The 27046-nt window shown below is 46.0% G+C and overlaps 1 protein-coding gene and 1 long non-coding RNA gene across 2 annotated transcripts in view; one reads left to right on the top strand and one right to left on the bottom strand.

Moving 5' to 3' along the window:
• Positions 1-647: 647 nt before the first annotated feature.
• Positions 648-2846, bottom strand: LOC138492300 (uncharacterized). The gene is made up of 2 exons (XR_011276182.1): positions 1068-2846; positions 648-963 (listed from the first exon to the last, which is right to left on the bottom strand). It is a non-coding gene; the product is annotated as an uncharacterized lncRNA (long non-coding RNA).
• A 214-nt stretch (positions 2847-3060) lies between these two features.
• Positions 3061-27046, top strand: part of SELENOM (selenoprotein M) — a 66800-nt gene continuing 42814 nt past the window's right edge. The window contains exons 1-2 of the mRNA XM_069619343.1: positions 3061-3310; positions 18197-18232. Of these exons, the coding sequence (XP_069475444.1) occupies positions 3209-3310; positions 18197-18232 (138 nt within the window). The 5' untranslated portion in view covers positions 3061-3208. The remainder of the gene's footprint in view (positions 3311-18196; positions 18233-27046) is intronic.

A 27046-nucleotide genomic window follows, 5' to 3' on the forward strand; every position in this document is an offset into this window, starting at 1 on the left:
GGGCATAGATCCCAACCCCTCCCTCCAAGCTTACCATTTTTCACAAACGAAATGGCAATGAAATGAATATTGCTCTGCTTGTGGTTCTCTTTCTTGTTTGTAAAAAAGTATTTCATACCCCCTGATCCACATTAGCATTTGGGGTACCCCTATTGTTTGTATTTCACGTTGTCTAGAAAGTCACTGCTAGTGAACACACATTCCCAGAACAGTTGTGCCCAAGATCACAAGGCAGTCCAGTGCAATCCCATTGCTTATGAACACCTATCGGCCTTAAAACTTGGCTGTTCACCCAAGCCTGTAACTAACCTATGCATAGCGTCGGGTTATCACAGGTAGTTTACAAGGACACCTCCGACGTACTGGCTACACATCCTGTATGGCCCAACTCACCTGTCTGCTGCTTTACATCACAAACAACACATGCAACTCATGTAATGACGAATTGCTTCAGAAAATGTGTAAATAAGGTAAGATAAGGTTGTAATCTGTTTCCCTGTTGACATATATGACTGTAACTGTAACCTTACAGGCACAATAAACAGGGCCACTCTACACATGAGTGACCATATCTCCGTGCACACTTTTGAGCATAACACTATGCAAATTTCGATTTAGCCTTTCAATTATGAATTCAAACTCAAAAGTAATTTTTTCGATTATTTAATGTTCTGAGACAAAGTATAAACGTGTTTCAAAAAAGAAAAGAATTGAATTTCTGTGTTTCTCATAATGCATTCAACATTAACAGTTTTCTATGTAGATGGTACATTTTCAATAACCTAAATAAACATTTCTTTTTTTGCATCTAATATAATAATGAAGTCAGTCACATAGTCCAAATGTAAGGCTTATTTCTTTCACTTAGTTGCCTTTAAGCTGTTGTTTAGTGCACAACGCGTTTCAGGCAATTCTTGCCCTTCATCGGGTACGGGCAATACTCAAATTCTGGTAATTCTGTTTCTGAAATTTAAATAGAAAAGGATCCAATCAGTTTCATTTTTTACTCGAAATTATCCGATGTTATATGACTGTTGATCAGGCTATAAATTAAAGATAACTCTGACCTTCAGTTTCACTGGTGTAGAAGATCAAATGTTCTTCCAAACTCTTTCCACACTTTCAATTAGCCGGTTCTCTCATGGAGATTTGTTTTTCTCGAGCGTGCAAAGCGGGATCTTTTTGTTGTATCTGTTTGGAAAACAATGAACGGATTGTTTTCCCTCTCTGTGTTTTTTTCTTACATTTTGGTGCGGGTTTTGCACCGGGATCAGTCGCTTTGTAATAGAGTCCCAGTGTCAAAACCCTAATTCTTTCGGTTTACTGGTAAATCATTTTATGAGCGCATGCGATGCGTGTGCTCACCTCTGATGTTGGATTCCCATGGTGTTCCTTTCTCGTCAATGTGGTGGTAATGCCGTGTTCGTTTCTCGTCAACATGGCGGTGCCGCCGTGTGAATGCTGACCGCTACTCCCCGTTCGATCGTCTGGTCTCTCTTCTCTCCCTCTCCATGATTTTCTGTGTGCGCAAAGCAGTTTGCTGTAATGAGGCGTTGCCAGTTCATTCGGTTGTTATGGTAACTGAGTCACTGTTGGATTAGAAGAGGTGACTTACTGTTAGTTATGCTCGGGCGCCATTTTAGCATGGATTTACTTGCAGTAGAGTTCTTGTAAAATACTGATACTGCATGTTCAATCAACTTGAAATCTGGTGAATTTAGCTTCATACTTCAATCTTTCTACATACGTTCAGTTTTCACAAAAAACAACTTAAATCCCATTCTGCATTCATGCCATTGGGTTGCATGGAGTCCAATTTTTCAATCCAATATGTTTCCCTCTGAAGCAACATTTTATTTAAATTGCCTCCTCGTCTTGGGGCTTTCACTTGTTCCAGGATGATGAACCTCATCTGGGCAATGTTGTGTCTCTCTTGTTTGAAATGTTGTGTCACTGGTGACTTCAGGGCTCCTGTTCTTATATTAGACTTATGTTCTGCCCATCTTGTTTTAGCTTTTCTCATTGTCATCCCGACGTAATATATCCCACATGGGCATCTTATGCCGTATATTACGTTTTTAGAGTCACATGTAGTAGTATGTTGAAGATTTATCTTATACCCTTTATGAGGATGAGTGATGGTGCTGCCTTTTATTAGGTTGTTGCAGTTGTTACAATTATGACAGGCAATCACCCCTTTATGGTTTTCCTCTGTTGTCTTTGCTGCTAAGAAGTCTGCTTTAATTAACTGGTCTTTGATCGATCTGCTTTTGCTGTAGGCAAAAAGTGGAGGTTCAGGGAAGAGTCTAACTGTAACCTTACCATGCAAATATTGAATGGAACAAATCTCTTAAGAAAAAGCGCCTAGTTGCCTCTGGACTTTGTGCGCTATAAAATTGCCAACATAAAATAAATTAAATAAATATCAAAGAGTAACGCAAAACTACAATACAGAGTGATGCTAATACAAATGAAGTGCTTGTTTGTGAAACTAAGCACAAATCACAGTCAACTAAGGAACTGTCACTGGGCAAGTACACTTAACTATGCTATTAAACTCCATTAAAAAAGTACATACAAGGGAACTGTGCGTGTTTCTAATTGTAATAGAATTATCCTCAACGTGGTGGGTTCACATCGCATGTTTGCCCTTTTAGTGAGGTGGGAGGGGCTATGCAAATGATGCACATTTTTGGGGTGTGGGCAATGCACAAGGGAACCTCGAGCCCAGTGCGAAAAGTTGGCATCCATAGCTCTTGTCTGCATGTGACTCCAACAGCCTTGCCCTTATTCCCTGGAAGTCGCCCCCTCGTCCCATTTTCGGTGAACCCACCAGTGTCTCTCTTCCACGACTATTTCCCACCTCCTTCCAAGCTCATGATCCCAAATTCCTCCTTGCCCTGCCACCCCTCGGCATCTTCTCGCCCCTCCCCTCTCGCTGCCTAGTCAGCAGCCCTCCGCCACTCTCCTTCCGACAGTTGGCAGTCAGGGGAGGAGAGCGCCTCTGCCTGGCTGGTGTCAGAGCCTCGAGTCCGGGGCCCGCCTTCCTGGTCCTCCTCCCTGCCCATCCCCGCTGCAGAGTGGGCCCAGCTGCTGCTCTGACGTGGCACGCACACATACACACACAGACAGGCAACCTCCTGCTGGCACTTCCTCCGCGCGCTGATCCAGATACAGCTCTGAAGCGACTGCGCCCCATCACGCCGACATGGCGTGGACGCTGCTGCTGCTGGCCGGCCTCTTCCAGTCCCTCCTCGCACACGATATCGACTGGAAGAAACTGGAGGGATTAGCGCGGGGAAGGGTGGAGGTGAGCCCCCGCAGTTCAGTGTGTGTGTGTGAACGTGGGACGGACGCGTGGCTCTCAAACCACACGCTAGTGGAGTACCCGCTGTCCATGTGTTTGGAATCCTGCACTGCTGTTTATGGGGGAAACTTGCGATGCTTCGTGTTCTGTCAGTTCTGTCCCTGACTGCTCTCCCAGTTGTCACGTTCTCTCTGCAAGTGAAGCTTGTGTGTAGGCTTTACGTGTGGTCTCCGTGGTGCGTACAGTGCATGTGACCGAACGTTCCAGATGTTGACTCCATGTGCTATCTGTTCTGTGTGTGAGTGACGCGTGCACGGCTGCTGCCTGTGCCGTGTCTGCCACAGTCACGAGAGTGGAAGGACTTGCACTGCCTATGCCTGCCCAGAATTGCAAAAGGAAAGTGTGTGTAATCCCTGTGTGTCAGTGACAGGCGCGCATGCCCTGTTTGCGAGGGATGCTGGCACTACAGGCATTGTTATTTGTGGGGAAAGTTTGCACTGCAGCCTCTACTGTGCTTGGCCTGCATTTTTCAGGGACGTTTGCACCTCATGTGCCCTTTCCTTATTTGTGGGCGGCGCTTTCGCCGTATGCGCTATGCATGTTCTGTGCTTTTAAGGGTTATGTGTGCTGTCTGTACTTGTTCTATGTTTGTGCGTTAGAGGGAGGCAGCGCGTGTGCCGTCTGTCCTGGCTTGTACTGTTGAAGCTGTACTTATTGTCATAGACGCGGGGTGCCCTTTTTGGGGGACGCTTGCACTGCGTATGCTGTGTACCTGCACTGTATTTTTGTGCGGTGTCCGTGCTACTTGTCCGGGTGTTGTGAGGGACGCCTTTCCTGTCGCTGACGACGAAAAGACCCAAAAGCAAAATGGAGGAGGCAGCATGGTAACCGCTGCGGGGTCATCGCCTACAACCTGTGACCCTTCCCCTGGGAAAGGGAGGGCAGGGGGCTGAACGGCGCCAAGGGCACCAAAACAACCCAAAAGCCCGCGAAGGGCTAACAAAGGAAGTGGGCGGGGCGAGCGCCTTATAAGCAGCAGGGCCGGTCTGCAGCGACATCTCGCTCCTGCAGTGGGACCCTGCCGACTCGCCGTGTCAGAAGGATTTCGTGGACGTCGTTTTCTTGCTTCCTGCCCTTGGTTTTGTGGCTGTTGTTCCAGTCATAGATGCCCGTCTGTATCATGAGGTTCCTGAGTTCCAGTTGGGGGCGTTGCGGTTTCAGTCATGGAAGGAGCGTCGGTCCAGGGCATGAAGCGAGGCAGGAGGTAATGGCTAGGAGAAAGGGGTTTAGTTTGGGATGCATCCAAGGTTTGGCACTCAGCATCATTCCTCCATCGAGGGAATGGCACAGTGCGAGGTGAGCAAGGGAAATCCGGCACGGAGCAAGCGCCACACTTGCAGACTGAAGTTCACAAATGTGTACAATAATTCTGTTGTCATGAAAATAAAACTGCGGCCAAGTTTGCCATTTGAAATACTGTGTCATGCCAATTGATTGATGGTGGAAAGTAGCAAAGCGCAGCGGGGTGCATGCGCAAAGGAATAATTGGCAAAAAAGGCAAATGGACAAATGCAGTGGTTATGTCTCTGCTGGAATTGTCCTATGTTTATAAGCGGGGAGGGGGTAGACTGCCCTGCTCATGCAGTACTTGTCCGAAACTTTTGAGGGAAGCTTGACCGTGTCGTATATGTATAGGACATGGGACGGGTGCAGGGCCTGTGCCATTCTTGTCGTGCACTTTTAACGGCCTCGTGCGCAGTCTGTGGTGTACCTATCCTGAATTTCCGATTGAAACATACGGTACCCGCTTTACCTGTCCAGGTGTTGTCAGTAGTTCCCGTCTTGTTTATTCTGGGGTGCAGCTGCACTGCCTCCCCTGTACTTGTCAGACAGCACTTCTGAAGGATGCTTGCCCTCTGTACCTGCCCTGGATTTGTGATTAAAGCTTGCATTGCCCTCTTCTGTGCTGCTTCTGATATGCGTGTTTTTATCACACGGGAAGCTTGCACCGTGCGCACATCCTGTGCGTGCTGCGCCCGCTCCGCGCTCGGCACGGAGGAAGCCTAGACTCGGTTGGCATTTGCTTATTTGGGTAACGTGCACGGATGTTATGAGGTTAGGGGGTTAGCTATTAGTTACTTGTCAATTGAGAACATTTACAAAGCTGTATGTTGGCAAATGCCACATGCAGAAGCAAGGCCGGCCAGTGATGAAGCAGTCAATGCTGGTAGGAGATGCATTTTGGGCGATGTAGTCTTTTAGATTAAGAAATGAACCCAAAAGGCCAGGGCTCGTCAAGTGTTGCCTCAGTGACTTTGGGAGATTGGGGGCGCTGGGGGGGGCATGTGGGGGTACGGGGGAAGTCTGCCTTCTCTAACTGTGTGATGCCGAAAGGGGGAGGGTAACGTTTTCTTAGCCATTAGCACCTTAGTTCAAGAGCCTTGGAGAACATCTCGGGCGGGGACGGAAATGGCGACGTCGATGTCTGTAGCAGTGCGTCACGTTCAGCTACGTTAGGCACATTGGGGGCTCAGGGAGGGTCCTCCAACGAAACTGTATCATGCCTGCAGCCCTTATGCAGACCTGCCCAAGTGGCAACGTGTAAAAGGTTAAAAAGTAGAAACTCCCCCCTTAGCAGGCGTAATTGCCAGTCTTAGCATCGAGTTGAATACTCTGTTCCTAACTCCCCTCCCAGCGGGCACGACTTCTCCCTCCTTTTCTCAACAAGATTTCCTGCTACACACCAAGACTTCTGAACCACGACCGCCCAGCTGCAACCACACACCCACTAGCTGCAACCACAGAGGCCTAGGAAACAGGTGTTTCACGATGCAGGCCCCCAAACTCTGAACTTGCGCCCCTTTTCAGGTCCCCTTGCTGCCCTGACTCTATAACCCGAAGCAGGACTTCGTTACCAGATGACACCATGGCCCTGTCCAGGGCTTTCATTTATTCACCAATTGCATTCTGGATATAGTAGTCTTCTGACTTCAATACAATGAACTAAATTAAAAGCAAAGCCTGGGACTGGAGTAACAGCCATATGGTCACCTTATTACTTACCCTTTAGCATTTCTCCTACCACCACCTGTAGTGCCGGGCCACCCCTTAAGACAATGGAATTCTGCAAATAAAAGCAAGCGTTAGGCAAGTGGTGGCGATTAAAACTTATCCCATGTCCCGTAGCTCGCCCATTCCTGCATTTATTGACTGTCTTAGATTTATAATGTGGTCGAAGATCTACATGCAACTGAACTGAATGGCTCACAGCACCCATGCCATGCTCAACAGCTGGTGAGGCCCGAGCGCAGCCTGGGCATTCATGGCTACTGGCATTTGCTAGAAGTTTCTGTTATTGCAGGGCAGCAGGAGGGGTTGCTTCGCTCTTCTGCTCATGCCAAACCGGCCATGTGTGCTGGCAGTACTTTCTCCCAGGGAAGTCTTGTGTGCTGGCAGTACTTTCTCCCAGGGCAGTCATGTGTGCTTGCAGTACTTACTCCCGGGGCAGTCATGTGTGCTGGCAGTACTTTCTCCAAGGACAGTCATGTGTGCTGGCAGTACTTTCTCCCAGGGCAGTCATGTGTGCTGGCAGTACTTTCTCCCGGGGCAGTCATGTGTGCTGGCAGTACCTTCTCCCGGGGCAGTCATGTGTGCTTGCAGTACTTACTCCCAGGGCAGTCATGTGTGCTGGAAGTACTTTCTCCCGGGGCAGTCATGTGTGCTGGCAGTACTTTCTCCCAGGGCAGTCATGTGTGCTGGCAGTACTTTCTCCCGGGGCAGTCATGTGTGCTGGCAGTACTTTCTCCCGGGGCAGTCATGTGTGCTGGCAGTACTTTCTCCCGGGGCAGTCATGTGTGCTGGCAGTACTTTCTCCCGGGGCAGTCATGTGTGCTGGCAGTACTTTCTCCCGGGGCAGTCATGTGTGCTGGCAGTACTTACTCCCAGGGCAGTCATGTGTGCTGGAAGTACTTTCTCCCGGGGCAGTCATGTGTGCTGGTAGTACTTTCTCCCAGGGCAGTCATGTGTGCTGGCAGTACTTTCTCCCGGGGCAGTCATGTGTGCTGGCAGTACTTTCTCCCAGGGCAGTCATGTGTGCTTGCAGTACTTTCTCCCGGGGCAGTCATGTGTGCTGGCAGTACTTTCTCCCAGGGCAGTCATGTGTGCTGGCAGTACTTACTCCCAGGGCAGTCATGTGTGCTGGAAGTACTTTCTCCCAGGACAGTCATGTGTGCTGGCAGTACTTTCTCCCAGGGCAGTCATGTGTGCTGGCAGTACTTTCTCCCAGGGCAGTCATGTGTGCTGGCAGTACTTTCTCCCAGGGCAGTCATGTGTGCTGGCAGTACTTTCTCCCAGGGCAGTCATGTGTGCTGGCAGTACTTTCTCCCAGGGCAGTCATGTGTGCTTGCAGTACTTACTCCCAGGGCAGTCATGTGTGCTGGCAGTACTTACTCCCAGGGCAGTCATGTGTGCTGGCAGTACTTTCTCCCAGGGCAGTCATGTGTGCTGGCAGTACTTTCTCCCAGGGCAGTCATGTGTGCGTGCAGTACTTTCTCCCAGGGCAGTCATGTGTGCTGGCAGTACTTTCTCCCAGGGCAGTCATGTGTGCTGGCAGTACTTTCTCCAAGGGCAGTCATGTGTGCTTGCAGTACTTACTCCCAGGGCAGTCATGTGTGCTTGCAGTACTTACTCCCAGGGCAGTCATGTGTGCTGGCAGTACTTTCTACCAGGGCAGTCATGTGTGCTGGCAGTACTTTCTCCCAGGGCAGTCATGTGTGCTTGCAGTACTTACTCCCAGGGCAGTCATGTGTGCTGGCAGTACTTTCTCCCAGGGCAGTCATGTGTGCTTGCAGTACTTTCTCGCAGGGCAGTCGTGTGCTTGCAGTACTTACTCCCAGGGCAGTCATGTGTGCTGGCAGTACTTTCTACCAGGGCAGTCATGTGTGCTGGCAGTACTTTCTCCCAGGGCAGTCATGTGTGCTTGCAGTACTTACTCCGAGGGCAGTTTTGAGACAATATAGCGTCGAGGGAGGAATACTAGAATATGCCTCCGTAGCGTATTGCCTTCCATGCAAACTCTGTGCTAACATTATAATAAACTCATTGCAATGTTAATGTTAAAGGACATTTGTACCGCGCACTACCACCACTGGAGTGATCCCCTGGTGCTCTGGCGGCTCTGAAAGAGTGAGGGCGGGTGAGTTAGTGGGTGGAGGCTGGAAAAGTGCAAGAGAGCAGTGATGTACTGTTGGCAGCCTCAGCCCGGTGGGTCCGTCAGCTGGACCTGGGGTGTATGCGGCCAGTAGTCGTCGTTTACTGATGTGCGAGTCTATGTGCGTTTATTGTTTTGTTGTTGCAGTGTGGTGAAGTTTGTGCGGTTTGTTGTGCTGGAGGTTTGTGGTTGTGTTTGGTTTAGAGTTTGAGAGGTGTATGCAGAGGAGGAAATTGTTAGTGGTATCGGTTAGTGGGCATCTCTATCCTTGGTTGCCCCGTTGGGCTCGCGTAATCTCGCTTGATGGGGTGCTTGGCCACCATGTGTCTCTGGAGGTTCGTGCTCGTTTTGTATTCGAGGCCCCTTGAGCATCTCGCTGCCTTATTGGTGAACACTCTTCACATATGCCTCTCTTGATTTCTCGAGAGCTTTTGTAAGCTGTTTGGCACATTACAATTTCCGGGCTTCCTGGGTTACCGTAACCTTTATTCTTATTTCTTTCCTTCTCTCTCTGGGCCTTACTGCCCCGGGAAGATGCTGGGGTAATCCTCTCCACCCCCTCAACTATGTGTAACATGGGTACCTTCTCTGTCGCAGGGCTTTTTCGAGGGTAGAGAAGATAGAATATAGCAAAAAAAGTTTTGACTTTCATTATGTCATGCAATTGTCCTTTGTCTAAATTTCCCTCGGTTAGATTTTGCTGCTGCAAAATGTATTTTTTGATCCTTTTACTCCACTTGAAAGTCTAACTATAGCCAATGGACTCTCGTCAGCCATTAAAGAGATGGAATATGTTTTTAACAGTTTTAATTTACTGAAACTCCTTTCAGCGACAGGAACCTCCGCCAAGAAGATCCTCAGGGCAAGGGGAAAAAAACAAATGCTCCTTTGTATGAGGAAAACGTTTCTGCAAAGAAAGCATTTTCACAATCCACCAGGCTGAACTGTTGGCTTTGTCAATGCTACACTGTAGTCGATTAAACCATAAGGAGGCTTTTTATTTATTTATTTAGAAGCGCACACTGCAAACTGAATCACTTACAGGGCTTTCCATTTTGACGGATTAGGCTCATTGAGATTAAATGCCTTTCCCAGGATCACACCTTTTGGTTAAGAGTTGAAGCCAGAATTCGACACCAGTCAGAAATGTAGGCCCTTGTTCACATATACCCATGTTGAATGAAAGACTACAATTATCAGCATGCAAAGTAATCCGAGCCTAAAGAAATCTGCTCCTGGTTTTATCACTAATCGCTTCTCATTTTCAGTGAGCTGCTGGTAACAAAGGGATGCGTTAAAAACATGTTTGACACATGTCAGTGGAGCCATATTTCTTTTTGTTCTTGAAAAACAAAAAAAGAACCAGCTGCAGAGCTGTAACAGATTGAGCTTGGAAGCTAGTCTGCAAGTGCTGAGAATGCTGGGAAAAGCTGTCTTTGCACCCTAAAGGCAAGGACCTCTCTGGGCCAGCCGCACAATCAGCATGCCTTAAGAAAAGGCCCTATTTTGTAACTGGTTTTTTATAACGCGCTTAATACCCAGAGGTTTCTAAGCGCGGACCCGGGAATCGAACCTGTGTTGCTCCGCGTCGTCTTGCTTCCAATACTTGTGAATATTTGTAGGATTTCTCATAATGCTGGGCCAGGTCCGCACTTTGCCTACCCCCTTGCCAGGTGGCATTCTGGCATTGGCCACAGGTCTGACCCGCCTGGCTATGGACGGGAAGCTTGCACTGCTGAAGCCTGCGTTTTGTGGGTGTGTGTGTGCAAAATTGCCACTGCTGCTCTCTGGCCTGCTTTTGTTTGTTTGTGAGGGAAGCCTGCGCTGCTGCTGGAGCTTTTCCGTGGCTGCGAGAGAAGCGTGTCAGGGGAGCAGAACGTGCACTGGTTTGATAACTTGGAGGAATAGTTGCCTGAGGAGCTCATTTTGGATTGTGGCGAAACGTGAATGGAAGACGTAAGAGCCTTGAGTAAAGCTCTAATGCATTCTATTCCCTCCAGGCCACATTTTCATGTATTTGCATGGCGCAAAGGAAGGGCAGAACGCAACTTGCATGTCCGCCACCTTCCTTCCTCTCCGCCATACAAATGCCCCAGCATTTGCAACGGTATGGATTTTCATGCTGGCGCAAATGCTAGTCATCCCTATGGGGTCCACCTGCTTTATGCACCAGCATGCATGGTAAGCACTATTCACAATGAAAATTAAACTCTGCCCAGCATTATAACATGCCAGGCAGCATTTACTCACTTTGTATGGTGGAGTGCAAAAGTGCAGGGCAAAAGGCGGCGTACACCGCCTTTTGCCCTGCAGGTTTGCACTCCGCTGTGCAACGAAAATTTGCTGGCACAGAGTCGCCTACATGCATGTCAGTACGTAACGGCTCCCCGCAGCAAAATTACTCATTCAGTGAACATGAGCTCCAAAGTGTTTATACTAGTGATTCAGTAAAAAAAAACGTTGTTAAAGGGACGATATGGTTAAGTTGCGCTACTAAAAACCTATGAAATTCACTAAAAAAAACTTTGTTAACGGGACGTTATGGTTCCAAGTAAAACCGAAAAACCCTTGAAATTCGCCAGTTATGGTAAGGTAACCAACCATAACTCGCACCACCATTGTGCACTGCTAAGACTAACACCCAGGACATGAACGTTGACATCACAAATGTCATTGATGACATCACTGATGACATCACATGTCTGGCTCCCCCTTTTTTCCTTTCCTGCCATATCTAGGCCACATGGTTTTCTTCAGTAACAGTACGGAACTAAAAATTGAAAACGTACTATATTTGTAGACTTATCCTTCAAGTATGTTCTTACAGTAATTCCCCTGGGGTCCAGTCACATCATAAGAAACATATACATAGGGGAAGACACAAGCTTGAAAGACAGCAATCCTTTCTGTGCAAGAAGATAATCAGTGGGGTTAGCAGCACTTTCTGATAGTTCTGTTGTTTTTTTATTACTGTACTTTCCCTGTATATGCTCATATTTGTATACATTGTGCTCACACTACTTTCCTTAGGGTCCAGTAAAATCATGTGATACATATGCATAGGGTAAGTAGCAGCTTTGAAACAGAGCAATGATTTCTCTGCATAAAGATAATCAGTTAGGTTATGAACAGTTTCTGCTACTACTGCTGCTTTTTTTTTTGCTTCAATTTCCCTGTATATACTCATATTTGTATGTGTTGTTGTCTCTTTGTGTTTTGTCTGTAATAATGCAATTATGTATTAAGAGGGTTTTATTAGCTACTTGTTACATGTTTCACAGCACACAAAACTCTAATAAGAAAGCAGTTATCATTTCACTATTCAACATGACAATATTATGAATATTGCACCTTCATCATGTATGCTGCACACACTGCCTATGTTTCTGCATGAGTAGCTTAGTATACTGGATAGAACTTCATGATAGAGTGCTATTTATATCAATGCATTGCTTAATGCACTAAGAAGCCCATTATATTTATTCCAATTATCCTTGACATTTTTTGGTGAACACCATAATAAAAATCCCTTCTACAGAGTTTTCATGAAAAGTAAATGCACATGTGATGTCATCAGTGATGTCATCAATGACATTTGTGATGTCGTCTTTCATGTCCTGGGTGTTAGTCTTTGCAGTGCACAAAGGTGGCACGAGTTATGGTTGCTTACCTTACCATAACTGGCGAATTTCAAGGTTTTTTCGGTTTTATTTGGAACCATAACGTCCCGTTAACAAAGTTTTTTTTAGTGAATTTCATAGGTTTTTAGTAGCGCAACTTAACCATAACGTCCCTTTTAGCAAAATGTTTTTACTGAATTTCATAGATTTCTGGTAGTGGCACGTAGCCATAATGTAAACGAACATCTTACTTCATTGCACACCTTCCGAAGAATGCCACATGACTATATGCTGGCGCAAAGCATGGTGACGTGTCCGAAAACCCGTACACACTTCACAATAAGATCTGTACCTCACGGACAGTGTGGAAGTACATTTTGTACTGCTGTAGGAACTTACAACTTCAACATTTCCCTTGCATAACTCCAACACCTATTCATACACAGCCTTTAACAATGTATTACACAGTACATACTTTTAGCAAAACTGCTATTTATCTTAAAACAACATCAGCTAAGGGCATCCCTCCTCCCCAAGAAACAGCACTACTGTTGTAATGAAAGAGCATGAGAAACACTGCCCCTAGCTTACAAATAACACACGCACAACATTTTCCCCCGTCCACCTACCCCTACATATTACTGTTTAGTGCCTCTTTCCTCAGTTCCGTCCGGAACTTTCGTTCTTAGCTATCCTCCCATAAAAAAGCCATCCATAAACAAAATAAATGTTCCTTTATGATCCATCTTTCACAGGTAAAAAATGGTTTTTAAAAAAAACACATAGACTTCATCTACTTTATATTTCGCAGTAAAGTACATAGATGCAATAAGATTTTCCAACATTTCCATTTGCAGTTTGTGTTATGCTAATGGGAATAGTGTAGAGTTCATCCTCCATTCCAGGGTCTGGAATGGTGGATAAAGGGCCAGCAGGCCAAGTTATCAGCCCATTCGAAGTGAGAGTGCATAACGAGGTCTCTGGATCATTACCCCCTTTCCGCCCCCAAAATGGAGGATGAATGCCATTACAATCTAGATTTCCAAAGCAGTAACCCGTGCTACTAAAAGATGATTTTTTGTCCTAAACCGGGATGCCTCTGGCGTCCCGGTTTAGGAAAGAAAATCCTTTTCCAAGATGGCCACCATAGAAAGGGAAGGCGGTGTTCCATACAGGGCCCTTCTTCGCTTTCCATTGCAGCCTGCAAAAAGCAAAAACGAAACCCTGTGACGATATTACCATGAGCATATTTTTCTTCCCTTTCAAATGTATCCTAATGTGCAACAACTTTACCACAAAGCCAGTCCCAGGTGGACATGGCCACTTTAATCATATGTTTTGTCCCTTCTGGTAATGGCCAATAGCCACATTGTCCGGATCATGACCTTATACCATGACCCCGACATTCTGCCCACTGGCCATGGCTACAGCCTACCCCTCAGTGACTGAAGCTGTACCGCTATTTTTTGTTAACTACATTATGACACTTCTTTTCGGTCGTTGCCAATCAGCCTTATGCAAATTTACTGTAAATCCACCCAGGTTTTTTTTTTCAAAACTGTCATAAAAATACACAAATGAATCGTCATATTAGGTGTGCACAAAATCCCAACAAACTTTGTAAACTCATTCGCAATCATGTCAGAAGTATTCCAACCATCAGCATTAACCCTCACCTCCCCACACATTATTTCATAAGTTTCACAAGTGCAACGGTCAGAGAATATTATTATCCCGCGGGTTCGACCATGTATTTTTTTACAAACGTTGATCTATCGCAAACATTTTCAATGCACCTTACCTAATTTTTCCTCTTTTAGAAACATACGAAATCTGACAGCAGAGCACGTCCATCTTGGGCTAATCTTGTCCATTGCTGCATCTGGCTAAGATAAATTGCCCTGATGTCACTAAATCATATGGCCTGCCCCTGACCCTCACATAACCAACCCTAGGAATGTTCAACACCTTTCTTGATAACGTTCCTCTCCAGCGTAGGCAAATGCACCCATAAGCACCTACCTGCCATGACGCAGAACCTGAAAACGAACACACATTGACTTGCAACATAGTACATCACAATTTGAAATAATAAACCGGTTTTGTAAAGAAAACAGTAACACTTTACAATTTGTAAAGTACTTTTATTTCACAATAAAGTGTCTGAGAACATCGCACTATTTCCATAAGCAAGCAAATTGCAAAATTGTTTCTGCGCTCGTGATCGAAAATGTTAATCGTGAGGCACACGTTGTTTTCCCATACACAAAGTATTTGTTTTCGATAAAGGAACGCTTCTGTTGTACAGTGAATCCCAGGGCGTCAGCATGAACTTGAGCCTAGACCACCATAAAAGATGTTATGTTACTCCTAAGCGCCAGTGCAGCGTACTGACACATGGGCCCTGCTCGATCGTCCCACAAAATAGTCACAGTGATGCAGCCGTTCATGAGTACGTGCACCTGGCGTGCAAAAAATCCATCACTTGGCATCTGGAATCCATGGCAATCGCAGTAAGGCAGCATGTAACTATTTGGAAAACATAAAAGAAAATATGTATCAATACCCACCATTTATTACAATACATCCATTGATTTCTTAATTCAGCATACAGTTTAAAGTAACGATTACTACACACAGCAAACAATTTCAAAAATGACAAAAAGAACATGACATTTTAAAGAAATATTAGCATTGAACATGGGTGAATCTAGTGATAGTCTACAAACGCCAAGATTCTGGACTCCCCATAACTACAAAAAAATGACAACTACACAGAAAGATAGTACTTCAGTTACATTGCCAAAATTAATGTTCAGGTAATAAAAAATTAAATCTCGTTCCGGTGTAAAGTCGTCCAAAGCAAACTTACACGATATTGACCGTCTCCATTCTCTTCGTGAAACTCAGACAGCAATGTGCTTGCACCAAAGAATCTTCATGAACTGATATGACATGTGCATTACAAACATTTGGAATGCATAACCTTATCAAATTTTCCTTATTGCAAACTTCCACTCCCTGCATTCTTACTGAATATTCCCTTTCACTCAAGGTCAAAAAACAATTGACCCCTATGGGTTCAGTCCCATGCATGGGCCTCCTGAGCTCGCAACCAAAAAAGCAAAGCCAGTGACCTTCACTCAGAATCCAAATACATTCACACTTTGCAACAACATGGCTCAACGCATTCATGAGAACTGGTATTCCCATACACTTGCAGACCCGCTGTTTCCATCAAACACTGCAGGTGCCTGCCTCAGATTTCAAACTCTAGGGTCTCAGTCTGACTGCAATATTATTTGAAATACATTGTAACACAGACACATTAATTCTTCGCCTGTACTTTACGGACATTATATTGAGCAACAACATCAAATGTACTGTATTACATTCGTGACAAAAAAACACCACTTTTTTTCTTTCTTCCTGCTGCCACATCCCATCCCAGCCTCATCAACCCTCACCTTCCAAGACAGTATTTGATAAGTTTAACATGTTCAATGTTGTGTTTTTTTATATGTTTTAGCAGCGATGTCCGTAGACACTAAAACACGGATGAAAGATGGCGGGCGCATCGGAACAATCTGACGCACTTCATGCTCTTCACCGTCCAATGAGTGAACGCGTCACATGTCCGCGGACATGACGCGAGCCCATTAGCCAATCATTTTCTTGTCCGCGGAGCGAACAGGGAAGTGTGACCGCGAAGCAGACATAGATATCACTAATTTTGTGAGACATACTTTTTGGTCATTTTAAAGAAAACTACTGGACGGATTGTGTACCAAATTTACAAAAGCACGCTTTCGGGACCACGCTCCTGCCGCAAATTTGGTGAAAATCCGTCCAGCGGTTTGGGCTGTAGGTGTGCACAAAGTTTTTCCCCCATTCAGTCTATGGGAAAAAAGACCTTTTGGAACCCTCCCTATAACTTCCCCCCCCCCGACCAAACATCACCAAACGTTGCAAAAAAAAATTCAGAGTGGGCCATATACTTTATTTGCAAAGTTTGGTGAGGATTCATCCAGGGGGAGCGAAGTTATAAGCCACCCAAAAAGTGCTCTTCCTATGGGATTAGCAACCTAACCATAACTACACGGCCACTAGAGTGGCCGTGTAATGGAAGGAAGCTGCTGCTCTACAATGTGACAAAGGCCATGTTTCCTGGCTGTACTTAAGGTAGTGAAACAACACCAACATATTAAAATGTAAAGAACACAGGGATGTTTAATCAGGTGACGTACTGTGAGTTTGTATTCATATATTCATAAAGCGCTTGCGCCTAAGCACTGAGCAAAAAAGAAAATGCATGAACACGAGTGTAAAAGTACTAAAAGCATTTAGCAGGTGAAGACGGAAGGAGAGTTTTGAGCCTGGTACGGAAAACAGGCAGCGAGGAAGAAAAAATGAAATAACAGGCTGAGGGTTCCAGTTTTTAGGAGCAAGGGGGGAAAGGGATCGACATCCGGACCAAGGTGGGTCAACCTCTCCGAATGGGGACTTGGAGATGGAGCAGAAACCCTTGCACTCTGCTTGGAGATCCTGGATTGCGAGGTGAGGGCTAGAGATGTTGATGGACTCATAAGCGGTAACCCTAGTACCAATGCCGGTCTCTGTTTTCCCTAAAAAAAGCCAGACATGACATCCATTCAAATGGCACTGCCCCGCTGACATGGTGCAGGCCCCACCCCTCCCCCATATCAATGTAGAATCACCCATTACCGAGCCAACCAGTACTCCAGCCCTTCTCATTGCAGGCACTCGCTACCCATAATCCAACCATGTACTGTCGGCAGACAGCATAGACCACTGGGCTCAGGAATAAGCTATGTCTCCATATACTGTCTTGCCCAACCCACAGGACGTCTTGAAAGTCACCCAAAACTTTCAGTGCCCCCCAACCCCAAGGGCTATGCATATAATAAAGCACAACTTTACATGAGAAGCAACAGGGAGTTGTCCATATGGGAAGCCCCCTCGGGATGCAAATGTTGGGGGGGGGAGAGGAGCTGGGATGGGTAGGGAGAGCTCTGGAAAAGGAGATGTAGGATTGTGTGGAGCAATAAAGGCTACAATCCCCTTTAGCGCCTTGATGCCTAGGGGTGTAAGCGCGCTCTACAAATTAGTTTAACGTAACATCATAACTCAGGCAGACCATTAGACACCCAAAAAAACAAGAGTCGGACAAAGACTCCAAGAGCAGTAGACAGTGAAATCACTTTGTGTGATCCTAGAGAGAGTACTGTGGAGTACACAATCCCCACCATAGAATTAGAATATAAAGGAGTCCATTATTTGTGAACAATGCAATTGAATATGTTTGCACAGCGAGGGCCGGGCAAGACTACAGGATCCATGAAAGGGCATACAGGATGTGCCTCCTGCCTGCATGCATGGATGACCAGTGTAAGTGGTGCCTGGCAGAAAACCTAGATCTTCTGTGGGTTTGATTCCACCTGTAAATCATGCGTCCACCTTCCCTAAAGGATGTAGGACACGTGTCGAGATTAACTTTCAAAGAGGCCCCAGGTAGGGAGTTATGTGGCCCAGGTAGGGAGATATGTGGTCCAGCTACGAAGTTATGTGGCCTAGCTAGGGAGATATGTGGCCCAGGTAGGGAGATATGCGGACCAGCTACGAACTTATGTGACCCAGCTAGGCAGTTCAGTGGCCCAGGTAGGGAGTTCAGTGGCCCAGGTAGGGAGTTAAGTGGCCCAGCTAGGGAGTTATGTGGCCCAGGTAGATAATTTGACACTCAAAGGTGTGGCCCGGGCAGAGAGTTTACAGGTGAAGGTGTTGCTTATATTAAATAAAGACCCCAACTCCCAGGCCCTACTGGCCAACAAGCAGTGGCAGTTGCCAATTCCCTAGAAGAACTGGCCCCCTAGAGGTGAGGCTTCCAGAATAATGAGTACATTGGTCAAGTCCAAGGATTTCTGCACACGTGTTTTGGCTCATCAGAAGTTATGAATGCCGGGATGGGGGCTCTGTGGATGGGGGACATATTTGTCTATTGTGGTTCTTAATTTTCTCTTTTTTCTCTCCATTCCTTTGCAGTCCTGCGGTGGATGACAGTTAAACCGTCTCAAAGAGGTAAGTGGCACCCGCTTCTCTGTACCTGTTGACAACAATACTTCATGTGTACATATAACTCCTAAGAAAAGGAGCCAACAAGCGATAGAAGGGTGGGCGGGGGGTCTGTTTAATGCCTATTCTACAAACCTGGAACGGGCTGAACCAATCGGAAGGCAGACGACAGCAGTAACTTTCCTCTGGTGACCTTCACACGGTTCTCTGGTATGGAGTTGAAACACCAAAAGGCTAATTTTGCAAGTCCCCGGAGTCAGAGGAAAAAAGGTGTAAAGACAGGCGTTGGGCATGAACTGCTCTTGTTGCCCCTTTTTTCAGATCTGGGTTTTTTTTTTTGTTTTGAGGTAGAGTGGGGGCAGTGAGTGGATGGACTGTGTCCGTCTTGCATCCCAGCTCTATCTCACAACATCACGTGATTCATTGCCAGCATGCATTTTGATGCCTGCGTTAGAACAATGGATTCCTATGGGATATGCTTTCTTTTTACACCGCATAAAACTAGGCAGATTCCAGGGTAATCTATTGCAAATGCCTTTTTGCCACCGATAATTGCGGCAGGCATGTACACTTTTTTAAACACGTAGTAGAAAAGTTAATGTGCTTTTGTTTGATTTGTACACCTTTTTTACCATTGTGTGTTAGAATGAGGGAAGCTGCACGGAGAGGACCTTTTCCACAGAAGTGCAAACATAAATGCCCCCCTCTATGCAATGTACTCCTTAATTTAACACAGCCCTCAATAACTTGATTTTGGGCGGGGCTGAAACTCCTAATAGCCAACCGCAGACAGAGCTAACACCCATTGGGCACCAATCGCTAAGATCTCAGAAAAAATAAGCTTCTGTTTTTATAGCAGCAAGTCTAATCCTGAATTTAAATAGCATAATAGGGACTGTGCAGTAGGTAAGTAACACCTCTGTGGGGTGCCGTGTAAGGATGTATGTGATTTCGAGATGTCACTGAATCCATTTCACCGAAAAACCAAATCTACTTTTTACTTTTTTTGTTTTTTTTTAAATATATTAATGGGTACACCACCCTCATACCCCCCTTATACCCTTACCCACACCCCACCTATTATGCATTACACATATACCATTTCCCCTACAGTTTTCGGTGAAATAAATTTGCTGAAATCTCAATAGGTGAAATGGTATTTGAAGAAATCTACGGTAACGGCCGTGTAATAGGAGTAATCTGAAGTGTGCAGCGTAATAGGGGCAATCTGGCAGGAATAATCAATAGGATGCTATATGAGTGTGACTTATAAAGTATGCACATACTACTGAGAAGCAATGCATGGAGCGATGTACAGAGGGGACACGCCCAGAGGAGCTGGGATCTGTAAGTGGTGAAGGGGAGCGCAGGAGAGTGGGGGAATTGGGTTTGGTGGAGTGATCAGTGATTGACGAGATGCTCTTTGAAGAGTAGGGTCTTCCAGTCCTTCCCGAAGTGTTGGATGGAGGAGGACAATCTTCTCTGCATTGGCCACTTGTTCCAGAGGCCGGTTTCCTGGTGTTTCCCTTTTGCAGTCCTTGGTTCCCAGTCTGGTGATGTGGCATCTGGGGGTGCACTGGCCTCCAGAGATGCTGAACATCCCGGCCAGATGGTGGAGTTTTGGTTGGTGCTGCTGTGCAGGTGATGCTGGCTATCTTGAACATGATGCCTGCTTCAAGGGGTAGCCAATGTTTGTTAAAGGGGTGACGTGGTCGAATTTCCTTAACCCTGTGTTGAGGCGTGCCGCAGCAGATACTGTGTGATGGATAATCTGCAGTGTGCCGTGTAGTGAGGATATTCAGTGTGGTGCAGTATATCTGGGATCACCCTTTGGGGTGCAGTATTGTAAGGATCACACAGTATAAGAGAACACATCTGTGGGGTACAATATATTAAGGGCTGTATATGAGGGTTGGTGTAGTGCAAGAGAATATTTGGGATGCAAGATAATGTGGGGGCATATGATATGAGCAATCAATAATGTGCAGAACAGTCCAATTAATATGTGGGATGGGTGATCTGCAGTGCACACTATTACAGGAAATACCCGTGGTGTGCAGTATAATCGTATTCAGTTGTGAAATGTAGTTTGATGGGGATGATATGTGGTATGCAGTATCAAAGGGAATTCTATGGTAGGGATAATATGCCGGGTGCATTATAACAGGGAAAATCAATGGTGCATGTTATGGGAGAGCTCATATGTATGGGTTCAGTGTAAACGGGATTATCTATGGCGTGCAGCATTTAATAGATAATCCGCCAGTGCGGTATACTAGGATAACCCCTGCTGTGCTGTGCAGTATAGATAATCTGAGATGTGCAGTATAGTATAGCTGATCTGTGGGGATCCGTATGATTGGATAATCCTTGTTGTGCAGTGCAGTATGGATAATCACTGTGAGCTCAGTGTGAAAGGGATTGTCTGTGCTGTGTGATATAGTGTAGATGATCTGCTAGTGTAGTATAATAGGGAAACCTGTGGTGTGCAGTGTAGTTTACGTGATCAGTTTGCAGCATAGTATATGATCTGTGCTGCTCAGTGCAGTACAGATAATCTGAGATGTATGGTATAGCTAAACTGTGGGGTGCAGTATAATATGATAACCCTTGCTGTGCAGTGCATTATAGATAATCGGAGATGTGCAGTATAGTATAGCTGATCTGTGGGGTGTAGTATAATATGATAACCCTTGCTGTTCAGTGCAGTGTAGATACTGTGAACTGTGCAGTATAGTATACATCATCAGTTGTTTGCAGCATGCTGTGGAAGAGCTATGGGATTCAGTATAAAATGGATAATCGCCTGTGGTCTGCAGACCGTACATGGCTCCCAGTTGGAAATCCATCCCTGTTGTGACACACAGAGGGCCTCTACAGAAAGGAGGCCTTTATTGTGGGGGTGCCGACTTGGTTTCTTGTGAAGTGCTGTGGCATTCTGCGATGGAGGCACCTGACCTCTGTGCCTCCTGAGGTATTCCTGACAGAATCCTTCTACGAAAGAAACATATCTTCAGCATGGCCAATGGCACCCCTCATGGCCCGTCCCTTATCTGGGCCTATACATTGCCCTGGCCACTGAAGGTCCTGCACGCCTGCAGCAGGGCATACAGGTGGGCTCAACATACCACCAGTGTCAAAGCCGATGCCTGGCATAGGTCCGGCCAAAGCCCTGATCTTTGGCAGTCAGAGGGATGTAAGGACCCCTCCCTGGCATAAGCTCTGAGGCAGGTGGAACTGTCCCCAGGTACACGAGCTCCCTAGAGGTACACGCTATGGGCATTGTTTACAGCCAGGCACAGAGTGAGCAGATGGTCTGCAGCTCCCAGCAGACTGATGTAACTCAATTCTGATTTACCCTCACCTGCCAAACTGCCACTTATATCAGAGCCGCTCGGGGGTTGTGGAGGTGTTTACCACTTCTTGCTGCATTGACGTTCCCCTTTAATGTGAGCTGTTCTCAAAAGCCCACGGTAGCCGCACTCGTGGGCAGCTGTGTTAGGGTGACCAGATTTCCAAAACTAAAAACCGGGACGACCAACAACATAAAAGAGGGACTGCCGCATCGCAGCCCACCAATTACCACCCCTCCCCCAACACGCCCCCACAACCAGCACCCAATCATATTTCCAGCACTTCTCCTTTCTAAAAACTGTATATGATCTCATTCATGCAGTTTTGTCTGTGAATCTTGGCATGTTAATTCAAACCAAGCGTTTGCTCTAATTGATATTACATGGCTTGCTGTACAATAATTTCCAAGCCGGTCTCTGTAGCACAGTCAGTTAGTGGTGTGATGTGTACCTGAAAGGTTGGGGGTTTGAGCCAATCCTCCAGCTCCAACATTCTGAACATGTTAAAAATAATTACAATTTTAATTACCATCCCGGACCCCAGGCAGACTGTCCCGGGAAAACTGGGACGTCTGGTCACCCTAAACTGTGTACTCTTTCTCCCATAGTCTAGCAAGCGTACCCCCAATGCTGTGTATTCTGTATTGTGTCGATACACATACGTAATGGCTGGGTATACGCACTCTGAGGACTGCAGTGGTTTCATTCACTGCTGTACGCGTCCTACCAGACCGCAGCAACATACCCTTCAGTTCTGTGCAGTGCTTTAAGTGGGGTAAGAAATTGAAGAGGGACCTCATTTAGGGGCATGGCTTGCATGATGGGCGTGGTCTAAGACATGATGGGCGTGGCCTAAAGACTTAACATCTAGACTACATAACTAAATGCATATTGCGACACAGTCTGCTTGGTACAAACTAAATAGATACATAGGCCTGTGCACCCGGAACACAATGCATACATAGATCATTTGGGTTGTGTATCCGATAAATAAACTGGCTCGTGTATGCAGGCGAGGCCTTGTGGCCCAAGAACTGTTCCTGCTCAGCGCACGACCCAGTTTATTTATTTATGCATTGTTTGTCCGATACATCTGCAAACACCTCCAAAACATCTTTGAAGTAGTTGTTCAGGTAGCCCAGCGAGAGCAACCATGTAGAACCTTGGAAATGTATGAAATTGCCTTAGTAAACTGGAGCCTGGGCATGGCAGCATGGATTTGATGGCTGAGGATGGCCACACAACTCTCAATGTGCTGTTAGCAATCCCCGTGCCAGGGTGTTGCTCTCTGTCAAGAATGTTGTGCGGCATCGGAAGAGGAAATTTTTGAGGCGATAGGCTCTAGAAGGAAATTTGTGGGACAAAGTACTTCAGGCTATCACAATACCAACAATGTTGCAGGGGCGATCAAGATTCAAGCAAAACCAAAAAGAAACCGCCATGTAGTTGTTGAGTTCCTGCGCGATGAGTCTATGTGTGTATGAAGTCAGTCTGCTGTTAGGTCATTACATTATTCCAAGAAGTGTCTAACGGTGAGCGTTTTGTTAGTTAACTTTCGCATAATCGTCTTTCACTTGTCTGTGTGGAATGGGAGACCTTGATCTTCTAATGTACAAACCAACATTTTCTAATGTTGCCAGTTGCCTTTGCGGAAAGTGTGATCGACCGAGAAGGGACGCATCACCAGCCACCAGGGAAACTCGAATATGGTGTGGAATGATATACAATACTAATATAGGAGCCTTCCCCTTCCTGATCTAAAGGCGGTATACCTGCTCCTGAATTTATATTGCCTTGAAAATGACTTGTTTGGTCGAAACACGTGTCAGCAAATCTCAATAAACACCTACCTATGTTTCAAATGACCAAGATTACACACGCCTTTTTTGAGAGAGCTCTCTCTTGACATTAACACAGTGTCTAGAGCGAATGTGACATGCCTCGAAACCGTAACTCACAACCTTCAATGTGGTGCACTCTCTCCCTGTCTCCAGTAACACCCCTTTCCCCTTTTGTGTTCTCTTCCAGATTGCAACACTGTCAGGGCGGATTGAAGTAACATTCCCTTCAGTGCTGTGTATATTATCTGGGATTGCAGTACCATTCCCTTCAGTGCTGTGCATATTTCAATACTGTCAGTGCGGATTGCAGTACCATTCCCTTCAGTGCTGTGCATATTATCTGGGATTGCAGTACCATTCCCTTCAGTGCTGTGCATATTACAATACTGTCAGTGTGGATTGCAGTACCATTCCCTTCAGTGCTGTGCATATTATCTGGGATTGCAGTACCATTCCCCTAAGTGCTGTGCATATTATCTGGGATTGCAGTAACATCCCCTTCAGTGCTGTGCATATTCTCTGGGATTGCAGGAACGTTCCCTTCTGTGCTGTGCATATTATCTGGGATTGCAGTAACATTCCCTTCAGTGCTGTGCATTTTATCTGGGATTGCAGTACCATTCCCTTCAGTGCTGTGCATATTATCTGGGATTGCAGTACCATTCCCATCAGTGCTGTGCATATTGCAATGCTGTCAGTGAGGATTGCAGTACCATTCCCTTCAGTGCTGTGCATATTCTCTGGGATTGCAGTAACGTTCCCTTCTGTGCTGTGCATATTATCTGGGATTGCAGTAACTAACATTCCCTTCAGTGCTGTCCATATTATCTGTGATTGCTTTAACATTCCCTTCAGTGCTGTGCATATTATCTGGGATTGCAGTAGCATTCTTTTCAGTGATGTGCATATACTCTGGGATTGCAGTAACATTCCCTTCAGTGCTATGCATATTCTTTGGTATTGCAGTAACATTCCCTTCAGTGCTGTGCATATTATCTGGGATTGTAGTAATATCCCCTTCAGTGTTGTGCATGTGATCTCGACTGCAGTAACAGCAACACTGTACATTCGCTCTGACATTGCAGTAAATGTCCCTCTGATGCAGTGCTCGGCCCCCTCCCTCCTCATAACTCCAGTAATATCACCATCTGTGCTATAAATATATACTTTCTCGGACTGCAGTAACATTCACTTCAGTGCTGTACATATTATCTGGGATTGTAGTAACATTCCCTTCAGTGCTGTTCAGTGCTGTACATATTATCTAGGATTGCAGTAACATTCCCTTCAGTGCTGTACATATTATCTGGGATTACAGTAACTTTCCCTTCAGTGCTGTGCATATTCTCTGAGATTGCAGTAACATTCCCTTCAGTGCTGTCCCTATTATCTGGGATTGCAGTAACATTCCCTTCAGTGCTGTGCATATTATCTGGGATTGCAGTAACATTCCCTTCTGTGCTGTACATATTCTCTGGGATTGCAGTAATAATCCCTTCAGTGTTGTGCATATTCTCTGGGATTGCAGTAACATCCCCTTCAGTGCTGTGCTTTTGATCCCGACTGCAGTTACATCAACACTGTACATTCGCTCTGACATTGCAGTAAATGTCCCTCCGATGCAGTGCCCGGGCCCCCTCCCTCCTCATGACTCCAGGAACCTCCCCTTCTGTGCTATAAATAAATACTCTCTCGGATTGCAGTAACCTCACTTCAGTTCTGTGGATATTCTGCAGTATTGAAATTGTCTCACATTCATTCTATGCATGCTCCCTCTGACTGCAGATTTGATTTATGTTAAACAGCTTTTCGACTATGCCTAATCACCAGCTAGTAGATTCAGAGAACCTAGGCTTGTCTGTGGGATGGTGTACTACGCCCCCCCCCCCCAGGTGTGTCCATACCTTAGTCTTGTGGAAGAAAGGAAATAAGCAAGAGGATGATAAGTGAATGGGAAAGCGGTAAATAGATGCTACAAGTCTAAGGGGAGAGGGATGCAGTGGGCTAAGAATGCCCTTTCGCAGCAGGGGTGCATATCAGTCCTGTTAGGCCGACCATAGTTCTGCAAAAGAGGAAGCAGTTGTGTCCTTAAGGTGTGTGATGGGTTGTGTTTGCAAAGCAGGTTTAGAGAATTGTAAGTTAGTACACAATGGGGGTCATTTTAAAGTGGGTGGAGCGGTAAAACCAGGTGTAAATGCAAGGTGTGATGTGTTTGTCTTGCTTTAGCACTCTAGCTCATTTCCGTCCTCTCCCAAGGCAGAGACGGGTCAGAAAGCAGAGCTTGCATCTCCGCTCTGCTTTTCTCCTCCTCCTTTGAAGAGCACTGCGTTTTACACATGCACGAGATTTTCATGCAGGATTAAAATGAATCGATTCCTATGGAATCCACATTAACACTTGCTAATGAGCCGCTGTTAATCCATAGCAATCCATTAGTAAAGGCCACCTGCAAGGCGTAACGTGAAGGCTGACCTTTCTTTTTTGCAAAAGGGAGAGTAAAAGTAAAGAGTAAATGCAGCTTTGTCTTCTTGTGCTTTTTGCTTTGGCACTCCGTCTAGCAAAAGCTGAAAATTGCATCCAGGGGACCCAGGGCAAATGTTGCTTGTCCCCTACATGCAATTTGCATTTTTTACCAAATGACCCCCAATCTAATGTAATATCCCCCTCCGTGCTGTGCATAACCTCTCTGTTGAAGTAAAACACTCCTTCCATGCCGTGTAAACCCTCTTGGATTGCACACACACCCCCTTCAGTGCTGCGCATATCTTTTCTATTGTAGTAAAACACCCATTCTGTGCTGCGCAAACCCACTCAGGTTGCAGAAGAAACATCCCCTTCAGTGCTATACATACTCTCTCCAACTGCAGAACGATCCCCTTCCATGCTGTGCATACAGTCGTATTGCAACTACATTTTACTGTCAGGGTGATTATTCTGACACCTAAAATTAACACCATACCCAGTGTACACTGCTTGCTCAGAAAGAACGCACATTTGAATTACTATCACTGACATGTTAGATAAATTGGTGGTCATTCCTATGTTCCCAAAATGCACTTTTTTATGCAAAACAGTTAGCGTCCTTTATATGCAAAGCAGCCAGCATCCTATATTCAGGGCACATACATTAGTTGACACCCAGCTCTGCCCCCCCATCCTGCCCACACCACTGACAATCCACCAACCAACTACCTGCTTGTCCCTATCTACCCCCCTCCACCGCCGCTAGCACCTCCCTGCGTGTGAAGGAGGGGGAGGGGATAGAGTCCCCACAGAACATTTTGTCAATTTCCAGCACTGCCCTCATCCTGGTCTTGAGCATACAAGGACACGATTTTGAGAGGTGGAAGAGGTCAGAAATACCACTGGGTTTACATGACCAAAGACCGTGATCCAGGGGCGTCATTTAGGAGTCACCAGAGGTCGCAACTGCAACCACTTAGGTCCCCTTTGCGACCTCTAATTAAAAAAAAACCTTTTTTTTTGTTTTTTTTTGGTATTGCAAGCTCCTGGGCTGTGGCCAGCACCATGTGGCTCTTTACTTCTGGAGTGGCTGGCTTTCTTGTTCAGGTCCCTTAAACGAAAAATAAGAACAGGAGTGCCACAACACTTTCAGCACTAACCCT

Source organism: Ambystoma mexicanum, chromosome 10 (genome assembly GCF_040938575.1).
Source record: "Ambystoma mexicanum isolate Mex_15411 chromosome 10, UKY_AmexF1_1, whole genome shotgun sequence".
NCBI lineage: Eukaryota > Metazoa > Chordata > Amphibia > Caudata > Ambystomatidae > Ambystoma > Ambystoma mexicanum.